This window comes from Mirounga leonina, unplaced genomic scaffold (genome assembly GCF_011800145.1).
Source record: "Mirounga leonina isolate KUSES-001 unplaced genomic scaffold, KU_Mleo_1.0 Mir_127, whole genome shotgun sequence".
Taxonomy (NCBI): Eukaryota; Metazoa; Chordata; class Mammalia; order Carnivora; family Phocidae; genus Mirounga; species Mirounga leonina.
Genome location: NW_023270316.1, coordinates 3641147 through 3654243, shown reverse-complemented (window position 1 = coordinate 3654243; position 13097 = coordinate 3641147). Strand labels below are relative to the sequence as shown.

General features: G+C 46.9%; 1 protein-coding gene across 1 annotated transcript in view; it reads left to right on the top strand.

Annotated features, from left to right (window-relative positions):
* The window catches only part of MYO16 (myosin XVI), a 435081-nt gene that overhangs the window by 365503 nt on the left and 56481 nt on the right, over positions 1-13097 (top strand). The window contains exon 31 of the mRNA XM_035003781.1: positions 7094-8074. Within this exon, the coding sequence (XP_034859672.1) occupies positions 7094-8074 (981 nt within the window). The remainder of the gene's footprint in view (positions 1-7093; positions 8075-13097) is intronic.

The window sequence follows — 13097 nt, the reverse complement described above, 5'->3', positions numbered from 1 at the left end:
CAGCTCTTTGAGAGTGGAGTCGACCCTTGAGCAACACAGGCTGGAACTGTGTGGGTCCACTTATACATGGATTGTTTCTCGATACAGTACAATACTGTAAACGTAGTTTCTCTTTCCTATGATTTTCTGAATAACGTTTTCTTTTCTTTAGCTTACTTTATTGTAAAGATACAGTATATAATACATACGCAAAATACGTGTTCATGGTCTGTTGGTGTTATCGGTAAGGCTTCTGCAACAGCAGGCTATCGGTGGTAGAGTTTGGGGAGCATCAAAAGTTACAGGCAGATTTTCACCCCTAACCTTTGCATTGTTCAAGGGTCACCTGTGCGATTTTTCAAAAGTCTGGGGTTGGTCTTTGCCAACAGTGACTAGGGACAGGAAGAACAGGGCTTCTCCTTCTCCTTGCTAGGGGGTTCCCCAGCTCCCAGCTCATGTACCCCTCTGGAGACTTGATTCTCTAAGCCCACGGTGCAGACTTGCTCCCAGACACGGGGTCACTGGATGGGGAGATTGCAAGAGACAGATTTTGTTAGATCAGCCCTTGCCTCCCCCCCTTTACTCTCCTGTCATGTAATCCCCATACCCACCACCCCTTCAGACTCCAGCAGCCCATTCCTTAGAAATAATACCTTGTGGAATCCGTAATTTTTAAAAGTAAATTGCTGTATAACTCCATTCTCAAGAAGACCATTTATGTGCATAGATACAAGAATAGTTCCTCTCTGTGGCTTAATTTGGAAATAACATTCCATTTCTTTTCTTTCTTCCTGGTCTGGTTTTTATCTTTACTCTAGAATAGCCCTTAACACATAGTAGGCACTCAATAAATACTTATTGAACAAATGCATGTTCTATAAATATATTTCTTTGTACTTCTTCCATTAAAGGATTCGATTCTTTTTTTTGTTTTTTAAAGATTTTATTTATTTATTTGACAGAGCCACAGCGAGAGAGGGAATACAAGCAGGGGGAATGGGAGAGGGAGAAGCAGGCTTCCCACGGAGCAGGGAGCCCAATGCGGGGCTCGATCCCAGGACCCTGGGATCATGACCTGAGCCGAAGGCAGACGCTTAACGACTGAGCCACCCAGGCGCCCCAAAGGATTCGATTCTTATCAGTAAATCAAAATGAGCACAATTTGGCCAGGTTCAAAATGTACCCTTGAGATTTGCTGGATTTGGCCTGTCAGTGTATTTTTTGTAGAAGCCCTGGATTATATTTTTCTATTAGCTGAAATTTGACAGAAATTAGGTATTCCATGAACACCATCCTGAGAATATGTTACTGGATATAGAAGAATAGGATTGTTCTGGAGATGTTTCACAACTTACGACACATGACTCCATTCAACACATAGTAATTGAGTGTACTCCATGAGGCTGGCTCCTCCCAGAGGGCCACGGAGACCAGTGGGGGAGATAAATGGGCAAACAAATTATAAGATAAGCAGAGTAACAGCAAAGAGAGCAGATGGTGTGGAACACAGGGCAAGGAGGCTGACCCTTGTTGGGACCTGGGGAGGGGTCGGGAAGGACATCTCAGTGACATTACGCATGTGGGGTGAAGTCCAATGGGTAAAGATGGGGTAACAGCCAACGTTATGGACTCCTTACACCAAAAAAAAAAATGCTGTAAGGTCACAATGTATCACAGCTCAGTGGAAGCCCTTTTTTTTTTCCCATTTGTATCTGCTTGTACATCGATACTACATTCACTCATGTATGTAGCTGGTCCACCGGCCAGCTAGCCAGCATGTATTTGAGCATCCTTTATGTCCGAGGTCCTGTGCTAATAAGCGTTAAGTTTGCTCTGAAACTGGGCAAAATCACACTGGAAGGATTGGAATACAGTGGATACGTACACACACAGATAGAACTATTTTCTTGATGAACAAGCTTCTCGTTCATTTCTTCTCATAGATTAAATATGTAGGTACCTGGTTTCCAGTGAGAATAGGGCCAAATAACTTGTGTCCTACTCAAAATGGTTACCTAAAAGCCATCTGACATACCTTAGCAAAACTTCGAAGGGCAGGTATTCTGTACAAGAACATTTTTATCTCCTAAGAGAACCTCAACATGATGTAAGTCCCCAGATCGTTGCACGGTAGCTCAGATAAGAGTCAAGTCTGAGAATGTGGGGTTTAACCCTTAAGCTACTGTTACGACACCAGGCCTTGCCTGGAAGGTGTCCTGTGACCATGGGATGTCTACCTGACACCATCTTGATGGAGTCGCAGATGTTTTGCTCATAAATCTTAGGACTCAAAACATTGTTAAGAAAATTCTTTTTTTTGGACACCTGAGTGGCTCGGTCATTAAGTGTCTGCTTTCAGCTCAGGTCATGATCCCAGGATCCTGGGATCGAGTCCCGCATAGGGCTCCCTGCTCAGTGGGGAGCCTGCTTCTCCCTCTGCCTGCCGTTTCCCCTGCTTGTGCTCTCTGTCTCTCTCTCTCTGACAAATAAATAAAATCTTTTAAAAACTTATTTTTTAAAGAAAATTCTTAATATAAGTTCATTGTTCATAGCCCTCTGATCCATATTTGCCAATGAACTATTAGTATTTGTGTGAACACACATGCATGCAGACATGCAGAGAAACAGCCATAAAACCAAATGAGACTTTAATACTCTGTGGTTTTCTAATTGTATTTTATGAAGCCCAAAGCTTTCCAGTTCTCACGCCCAAAGATTCTAATTCAGTCTTCATGGGCTCCTCTGTGTGGTCCTCAGTCAAGGTCCTTCTTGAAGCTGTAGGTGATGGTTGGAATCATCTGAAGGCTAGTCCCTTGCACTCTGGTACCTCGGCCATGTGAGGACTGGGACGACGTGGGCGTCTTTATCTCGAGATGTTTTCTGCACATGGTTTATGCGGTGTGACAGCTTTAGGGGAGCTGGACTTCATACATAGAGAAGCAGTGTGTCAAAGGTACATGATTCAAGAGAGAGGAAGCCAGGCAGCCTCGGAAGTCATGCAGCCTCACGTTCACCGCCTCCCTCCCATCTGTCAGGCGGTCCCAAGGGTGCATCCAGGTTTAAGAAGGAGAAACAGACTCCACCTCTTAATAGGACGAAAGCAACACTATTGTGGCCAATTTTTGGAAAATACAATTCCAATCCACCCACTGGACAAAACAATTCACACCCATCCCACAGATGAAATAGTCACTCCTCTTCCAAACTCTCCAAAGCCTTCTTTCCCTCACCCCACCAGGCCCAGGCCCAAAGTCCCCATCTGGTTGTCTTGGTCAGACCCAGGCTTCCTGGCTGCTCAGGTGGACAGCTCTTCCAGGATGCCCCATTCTATCCGAAGATAGGCTCTCTACTCCCTGCAGTAAGCAGACCCTGGAAGGATGGGTGTGAATGCTCTTGACCGGAGACTTGGGAGCTTGGGAGGCACTCAGCAGTTCCGAAGGACACCTGGGCACAGGCTGCTCGTGGCTTGAGTAGGATTGAGTCCTGGTGCAATGATTTTCCATGGCTCTTAGGCCCATGCTCTGTAATTTTGGCTCACCTTTGAGTTATAACTCCTAATCCACTCGAGGCACCTTTTTTGGGGTTGATAGTTCTCTCAGCCTGCCTTCTGTTCATAAAATTTTGAGGCACCAGAACTCTCCATTTTGTAATGACTGTGCCCCTTTCGGTGCACACTGATAAAATTCCTTTAAAAGCTTTGTGAGTTTCGTGTGAGTCAATCTGTAATCCCCTCCAATGGTGAAAAGCCACAGACACTAACTTTTTGAGACAACCTCTTCTCTAATCTGGGCTCTCTGTGGGAGTTCTGTGGAGCGATACTCTTGATATTCTTAGAAGGCCTGTGGTGTTCCTGCTTGGGAAGGATGCACGAGACACTGCTTCAGATCTTTCTGAGGTCTTGATAAAGGGTTTCAAAGTCATGACCTTGGCTTCATCTTTAGCTAGGTTTTCAGGGAAATGCCCCAGATTTCATCTCTGCCTGGAAGTCACGTCCACTTCAGAATTATCTGCTATCTGGACAGCCGGGCAGTGAGGAGCCATGTTATTTTCCAAAAAAAAAAAAAAAGAGAGAGAGAGAAAGTCCTGGCTCCTTTATAGTTACTAGCTCTTTCTTCAGTGTATGTCTTTACTCTCACATTTTACTAGAGACAGCTAGAATAATCCAGAAGGCAGCGTTCACACTCTGCCTGCAGCCGTCCTTCACTAGATCCTCCAGCTCCTTGAGCATGGTTTCTGTTTTCCACATCATTGCAGGGGACACTGTTGGCAACTCTTCTGCGGTGGCCTAATAAGGGCGGCCTTTCCTCCAGCTTCCAGCATCTTCCTCCCTTTCCTGGAAGCCTCCCCAAGAGCATTCTTGAGGATCACCACGCTTCCGCTCACACTGTCTTCAAGGCTCCTCCGATCTTCCAAAGCTGCTGCCATACCTTTCAAGCTACTTTGTAGCAGCACTCCACGGGACCAATGTCGGCATGGTCCTCTGTCGCTGTGTAACAAACCTCTCCAAACTGCAGTGGCTTAAAAGAACAGCGATGATCCTCTCTCTCCCACTGCTCCGGCAGCTGGCTGGGCTGACCACAGCTGTGGTCAGACGGTGGCCGGCGCTGGAATCATCGAAGACTCAGTTCACTATATATTTCTGGTGTCTAGGCCGGGGAAACCCAGACAGCTGAGGCCTGGAGCAGATGGGGTCGCCTGGCATCTCTCACCTCTACGGCCTTTCCGCCGGTTCTCCACAGCAGGGCTGCTCCAGGGTAGACTGACTTCATGCAGAAAGATCAGGGCCGCCAAGACGCATCCCAGGGGAGCAGGAGTTGGACAGAAGCCGTACTGCCCATGAGCCAGCCTCAGAAGGCAGGTGGCCTCCCCTTAGTCATAGTTTATTCATCAGGGGGCAGTCACAGAGGCCCTGCTGGTTTCAAGGTTCTGGACGAGCATGTGGGCTTGAAAAATATTGTTGAAGCTGGTTTTGGAAAATATAATCTGCCACAAATCCTTTAAATTATTCAAATCTTCAGAACAATTCCATAATACTAATGTTAAAAATTTGGTTCATTAACTTTCTAGAAGCTTATGAGCTGCTCTCTTTTAGCACATTAGAAAGCCTTTGGAATAATGCTTATGAATTACAGAATTGTGCATTTTGGGTATTTTCTGCTCTTAGAAGTTGGCTACTTTGGGGAACCCTGTGTAATGCTGGCTTACAAAGATGCCCAGTGGGTTAGAAAATTAGCTTTGTTCTTTTCCTTTCTCTCTTGGATATCTCCCATTGGATTCATGTTTACAGTGTGCCAGAGTAGGAACTGAGCACTTTCCATACAGTATGCCTCCCTTTTACTCCTCTAAGTTAGTAACTGATAATCACCATTTTGCGTGTGGCGATACTGGAGCTTAGAGAGATGTTCCCAAGACCTCTTTTAAGTTACAGTTTGCACCCTGACCCCCCCAACACATACACATACTTCAGTGACCCCCTTATTGTGGCCTGCTGTTCCTGGTCCTCATGGCATGTATCACATTCCAACATGCGAGAGAATTTACTCATCTGTTTCATTTACTTGCTTTTACTGTCTGACACCTCCCGCTAGGGCAGAAGAAGGTACGGAACATTCCGTCTGTGTTCACGAATGTGTCTCAGTTAAATGCTGCTTGAATGCGCGACTAAGTGAATGACTGCATGAGTGATGGTCGCTCTGGGATCTGAATCCAGATCTGACTCCAGAGCCCTTACTTTTAGTCATGATACCCCACTTGGAGACGGACACCGCTGTAATACATGCATAATGACAGAAAAACCGGGCTGCCTCAGATCACTCGGGAACTCAGCGAAATTAGCTGCGCTTATACTACAAATTCCTTCAGATTAGTAAAATACCAAATTAATGAAATAGTTGAAGATTTTCGAGAAGTTTTGCTACTTCAGCAAAACCTTACACAATTTTCTGAAATTACCATCTCAGTTTCGAGAGAAATTATAGTTAACAAGAACACTATTACAATATATAGTAAAAATATATTAGAAAAAGAAGTCTCTTGGAATTTTTTTTTTGGAATTGTTTTAACATTAACCTTTAATAAGTGTTTTAGGGTCATATTTAAGTGGTTCTTCTCCCTCGTTCATTGTTTTTCTGAATATCTCCCATCTCAACTTAAGAAGTTTCCACCTAGAAGTTTTTTGTTGTTTTTTGTTTTGTTTTAAGTAATCTCTGTGCCCAGGGTGGGGCTTAAATTCTCCACCCTGAGATCAAGGGTCCCGTGCCCTCCCCACTGAGCCAGCAGGACACCGCTCCACCTTAGAAGTTCTTAGTGAAATGTTGCACTCTTTTTTTTTTTTTAAGATTTTATTTATTTATTTATTTGACAGAGAGAGACATAGTGAGAGCAGGAACACAAGCAGGGAGAGTGGGAGAGGGAGAAGCAGGCTTCTCGCCGAGCAGGGAGCCCGATGCAGGACTCAATCCCAGGACCCTGGGACCATGACCTGAGCCGAAGGCAGACGCTTAACGGCTGAGCCGCCCAGGCGCCCAGTGTTGCACTCTTGATTTCCCTGTTAAATGTGTGTTTCTCTTAAGGATTCAAATATGTTGTAAAACTCACCCCAAGCATCGTGTTTCATAAAGTTCTTTTCTAAGAAAATAATCTCTCCATGCACCGTGGTGTTTCTGTTGGTGTTTTGTTCACTGTATACCCCTTACGTTGAGCTCAGGAATTTCCTTCAGGAAGCATCCATATGCCAGTAACTAGCTCACGTGCTTGCTGGCCCTAGTCTTTATTTTCTGGTCTCCAAAGTCGTGAGGATGGGTTCAGCCAACACTTACCTCACAGCTGCATCAGGCCCCAAGCGTTCAGGTCTAGTAGGTTCCAGCAGCAGACCGGAAAGGCCCTTCGCAGGGCTTCCCCGGGAACGCCCCCTTCGCAGGTGGCTGGCAATCCCGGGCGCCTTGCTGCCCGCATGACCCCCTCCCCAACGGGTAGCTGCGGCCTCCAGCTCCAAGATCTGAACAGGTTTCCTGCCTGCCAGTCTGGGGCTCTGGAAGGTGGAGGGAGGCAGGCGGGTGCTCGCGGGGCCCGGGGTCTGGCTAACACCGGCCATCCCTCCGCTGTCCCCCTGCAGTGCTCGCCCGGCCCCGGCCTCACAGCGACGACTACAGCACCGTGAAGAAGGTGCCCCCTCGCAAGCCCAAGCGCAGCCCCAACACCCGGCTCAGCGGCTCCTCGGAGGACATGGCGGGCGCGCGGCGCAGAGGCGGCCCGCGGCGCGCGCCCGGGGTCCCCGGGGTCCCCGCGCCCCCCGCGCCCCCCGCGCCCCCCGCGCGCGCCCCGCCCGAGCCCGAGCCCGAGCCCGAGCCCGTCTACATCGAGATGGCGGGCCGCGCCGGCAGCCCCGAGCAGGCCGAGGCCGTGTACGAGGAGATGAAGTGCTTCGCGCCCCCCGACGCGTCCGCGTCGCCCCCTCTGCCGAGCGACGGGCGGAACCCCGGCTCCTGGGAGGACGGCGACGGGGGCGGCCGGGCCGCCGGGCCCTGCAAAGACGCGTGCGACATCCCGGCCCCTTTCCCCAACCTGCTCCCTCACCGTCCCCCGCTCCTGGTGTTCCCCCCGGCCCCCGTCACCTGCTCCCCCGCGTCCGACGAGTCGCCCCTGACGCCGCTGGAGGTGAAGCAGCTGCCCGTGCTGGAGACCAACCTCAAGTACCCGGTGCAGGCCGAAGGCTCGAGCCCCCTGTCTCCCCAGCGCGCCACGAGCCCAAAAGGCGACGGCGACAGGCCCGCGTCGCCCCTGTCGCCGCCGCCCCCACACTTCGCCTTCCCCCCGGAGCCCGCGGGGCGCGCGGGCCGGGCGGCCGGCCCCGACGTGCCCGAAGCGCCCCGGCCGCCCGGCTCGGCGCCCGCGGGGGGCGCGTGCGGCTCTTCCCCCAAGGCCCCCTACTGCCCCGGGCGGGCGGCCAGCGCCAGCCCCTCCTCGCCGGGGCCCTGCAGCCCCCCGACCCGCAGGGCGCCCGGCAGCCCCCTGGACGAGCTCTCCAGCCTCTTCAGCTCTGGAAGGAGCGTGCTGCGGAAGTCGGCGGCGGGGCGGAGGATCAGGGAGCCCCAAGGTAGGGGACCGACAGCGGGGGGCACACGGAGGTGGGCGTCCGTCTGGGCCTCCGCGGGGTCCGCGGGCTGAAGCGCGCGCGCGCTGCGGGAGGCCGGTGGCTGGCCCTTGGGGCAGACGAGAGCGTGAAAAATCGTATGCGGCCCATGTGGGCAAGGGGGTAAGAACGCACATTTCCGTTTGCACGGAAAGGCTCTGATAGAAAAACACACAGTGCTAAAACTGGGTTCAGCGCGTTTTTATGACTTGCAAGGATTGGAGCAAGATTAAATTTGAGCTGTTGTTCTCTTTTCTCTAATAAGGCTCCCTTCTAACGCGGAACTGGACATTTTGGTGGCATTATCTGGCCGATGCCCATTTGATTCAGGGTTCGCCGTGAATGCCTGAGTGCCCTTCTGTCTGGCTGTCCATCTCACTTCCAGGCCAGGTGTCTGGGGTGAAGACCTGCCCATCACTGCCTTGTACTTGATACTGCTCACCTTGATAGTGCTTTGGGTGAAGGATTTTTCTTCTGTTCACGTACCACCCACGGAGCATTTTAACTCCCGTCTGTGAATTCCTGTATCTTCCCATGGAGCAGCTCAGCCTAAGGCGTGGCTTGCACTGACAGTCCACTCACTTAGTGAGCAAAACCCCCGGCTACTGCAGCCACCGGCTGTTGCCTGTGTAAGAAAAAGAGCCTGTAGTTTGTGTTCCTGTAAAAGCGGAAGATAGCTAACAAAAAGATCCCCATAAGGAATTTTTGCTAACCACATGCCGCTTCATTCAGATAAGGTAACCTTTGTGCCAATGGTGTTGTTTGCCGAAGGTTCGCATAATAATCACCAATGACATAAATCATCTTCCCAGAAAAAACCTCCTAAGGCTTTTATACAAAAGCAAGGTATTTCCCAATGTTCTGTGTTTTGAGGAACAATTACATTAATATAAAGCTTCTTCTCTTTAAGGAAGTTCTAACAGGCCTCCTTAGTCTTGATGCCATTAATACCCACCCCTTCCGGTAAAAGGCAACTATTAACATCCTCGCTTTACAGACAGATGGGAAACTTTGAGGTGAAGAGGTAAAGGCCCCCTCAAGGTCAAGTGGTAGGATTGGAAATAAAATGTTGCTTGATGATGTAACTTTTTATACACACATGCACTTGCTGTCTCTCCAAAAGAAAATATATAAACATGTTAGCTTTCATCATTTGATTAGGAAAATTACTTTTCCATTTAGGAAAATTAGAAAAACTCTAGAAATAATCTAGAAAGCAATCTGAATAAGTGAAAAGTAGATCGAGGTAACAACACTTAGCAAATGAATAAATAACCTACTCCCTATTTATTCTTCAGATAAATATGCCAGTTGTTTGTTTTACTAACAATTTAAGTACAGAGCCATTAATAGATGAAATTGTCTTTGTAAGTAGAAGAATGTTTGAATTTCACAAGTCATATATTATATTTGAAGGAACAAAATGGAATCTACGAGAAAAGCATTAAATGCACAAATTAATATTTGCTTTTAGAACTAAAAGTTAATTAAAACCTCATAAAGCTCATTTTACCGTAGTTAGGAATTGGGTGAATTCTTCTTGACTCTATTCAGGAAAGTGAAGTGAATGGATTTCTAGACACACCTTGTCATCTGGAAATCCCTGAGCTGAGGACTCAGTGTAGTGAGAAGTACAGTGGGACCTCCAGGCATGGTGCGTGAATTTGCTAATTATATTTCCCTGTGGTGGAATAAGCCAGTATTTGAGAACATGTATCAAAACCTCAAGTACAGTACTGTTAGTTCAAATCTAAAATTATAAAATACCTGTTTTTCTACCGTGGGCTTTTACAAAACACTCTTTGTTTGAAAAAATTGGCTTTAGTCACTTACGACTTTCTCATAAATACATGAATTGGCAACTTCTGCCCCAGCACGGTAGCTGTAAACCAAAAATTTAACAATACGAGACCAGGTCATCCTCACACACCAGATTACTGGAGCTCCAACTCCACATTTGAGAACTTGGTAATTCTTGATGGTCCGTGATGTGGGAAATAGGCTTGTGCGTTTGCATGGCATGTTCTCATGGGATCTTATAGGTTGTTCTTTTAGAATAAAAGGGGCTAAAGATAAGATGTGGAAGAGAAAAGGTCTTCATGCTGAAACTAATCACTGGAGCTGCTATATGATGATTAAGGTTTACACAGTTTGATCCTGAAGTCAGTAATCCATTTTCTTCTGAATGAATTGAATGGCTCTTATTAATGATTTACGGTAGTCTTGGGATTTCTTCCCTTTAAGGCTTTAAATCGTCTACTTTACCCTCTTTATATTTAAAGATGTTCTTATTTTCACCTGAAATGGCTTTCTTACCAAATAATCCAGTGGGCGGCTAATTCACCCTCCAGGCACCTAAATTAATTACAGCTCATTTCTTGGATTTGTGGTCTGGGGAAATTGTTCTGCAAATTTTGCAGAAGCGTTCAGGATATTCCCCTCGCTTCTTTGGAAAGTGACCTTGAGGAGATTACACTGCTCCCTATTACCCTGCTGTGGGCATTTCCAGTTAAAACAGAAAGGACAATGAGTTGTGTGTAGTAACGAAGTCATGAAGTCCTATGGTGTGTAATTCTGCTCCATCACTATTCTGCAGACTTAGATATAGGACTTCACAGATATTATCTTCCCCCAAACGGTTGATTTTCTATTGACTTGAGGGCATGTGACCTGAGGCATATGAAGTCACTCAGATTCTAAGAATTCAGGATGCACGCGTGCAGACAGAAGGATGCGGATGGTGATGGGCCCACAGCCCCAGAGGAATGATGCTGACAGCCAATGACTGTAGTGCCTACTGGGCAGTCATTGTTTCCATGACCCATTTAATTCTCTCAAGACGAGAAGCTCTCTGCTACTATGATCCCCATTTCACAGATGGGAAAAAATGAGGCACAGAGCAGACCCCCTTGCTCTCAGCGCCATCCTACTATGCGCGACATCACATGACTCGAGTGCAGTGATTCTGCTGCAGAAGCAGTTCTATCGACCAGCACGGTGGTGCCTCGGACAGCAGGAAACAGAGGACAAGGGTTTAAACGTTCACGTTTGCTTGCCTGAGGTACAACAAGTCGGGGTCCTAGAGTTGGGGTGAAGAAAACAGTTTCACAAATTTAAAATGCGAAACATGTACGTGACAGCTTGGGAGTATATATACAGTTTTGGAATAGCGTATGTGGGCCACTTGGCCCTTAACGTTGAGAGTGACTAAATGTTTAATTACCTATGCCTTTCTAGATGCAGTTATCCCACTCGGTCACAAAATGTTTTTCATCTGATAGAATATGACTAATATTATGCCAATTATTTCTAGTTGCTTCGTTTCAAAAATCGTGAGACCTAATTCGAATGGAAGGAGAGATTCATTGGCTTGTGTAGGCCACTAGGGTGCTCCATTGTTCCAAATGGTATCCCAGGGTCCGGTTGCGTTCATCTAGAACATGAAATAAAATGAGCATGTCATTCTCCACTCATTGAAAAGACCAGGCTGATAGGACTTTGACAAAAATGCAGCACACCTCCGACATCTGGAGAAGGAAGGAGGAGAGCCCGGCTGAATTAAGAAAAAGTCTGATTTGCAGAATATTTTTACAAAAATTGTTTTATTACTTTTGATATTTCTCATCCATAGTTTATAAGATATAAATAGGTGGTTAAAAATGATGTAAATAACAACAAAAAATGTACAGAATTTCTTTGCATATAGATGTTTATTAAATACCTATTTGATGAAAACCTACCTGAAAAAAAGCAGCTTGACATATGACTGTATTTAATAGACCTAGCCCTTGAGGTATTTTTACTTAAAGAAAATCACCTAAGCCAAATGGAAATCACTGTTCATTTCAAATGCTTTATTTTATTGCATACACATTCTGAATAAGAATATTTTGAGTTTTAAATCAGTGTTCTATAGCTGAACTTTCACAGTTTAGTATTTTATCCCTTAGGGCCATTTGTTTAAAAGGGAGTTCTTTTTACAGTTGGCCTTATGGAAAATTTCAAACATACGCAAAAGTAGAGGGAATACATGAATGAACTCTCTCCATGGCCAATCTTGCTTCATCTCCAGTCTTGCCCACCCACCTTGTTCCCCACTGGACTATTCTGAAGTGCATTCCATTGTCCAGTCAGTTTATTAATAAATATTTACAAATACTTAATTTAAAAAGTCCTTTAGAAAAAAATAAAAGATTTACTACATCACCTTAATTTGTCCAGACCAGTGGATCCATTTCAGCCTTCACTGACCTGAGCCTGAGGCTCCTAAGAGAAACCCGCTTCTGGAAACCAGGGCATCATTTTTCACGATAGAGACAAAATGATTCTCAGGGTTTAGCTTTCTACTGAAAGAACACTGGCCTGCGAGATCTTCTACATGGGCTTCGAGGGCAGCCCCTGAGGTGGGCAGCTGGTGCAGGCAGCCCCCCGTACTACCACAAAAGATAAAATTAAAAAGGGTGGATGTCTAAGTATTACACCCAAACAGAACTAAAAGACCAACGTCGCAAAAGACATACAGTTGCTTCTGAAATCAGTATTTTATGAGGTTTAGATGCTTCCACGCCAAGTTAAGTAGCTGCTTATTCATTGTTTAGTAACAAGAAGAATGCTTTAAAATCACTGAAATGTCATGAAATGGCCGGCAGAGGTCTGACTTGCTCGAGGGCGATGCCTGTGAGCTGCCATTGTGTCCTTGTGTTTGAAGCACAAGTTTGGACACCATCTTCATTCATTCTCTGCCTCATGCTAGTGAGATCACAGCAGAGGAAACTGCTCTGTTTCACGCAAATCTCGACCTCCCAGAATGGGATGCAGAGCTTGGCATCCCATAGGCTTCCTGCCTCTATGCGGGTTCTTCTAGCACTTTGTCCTGTGCAGGGGCTGCTTGTCTTCCTCCCTCCCTGCTCGGTTTCTCTCCGTCATGATTTATTTGGGGGGAGGGCTTGAGATGGGGGGGGTGGCCTTGAGATGGGGGGGTGGCCTG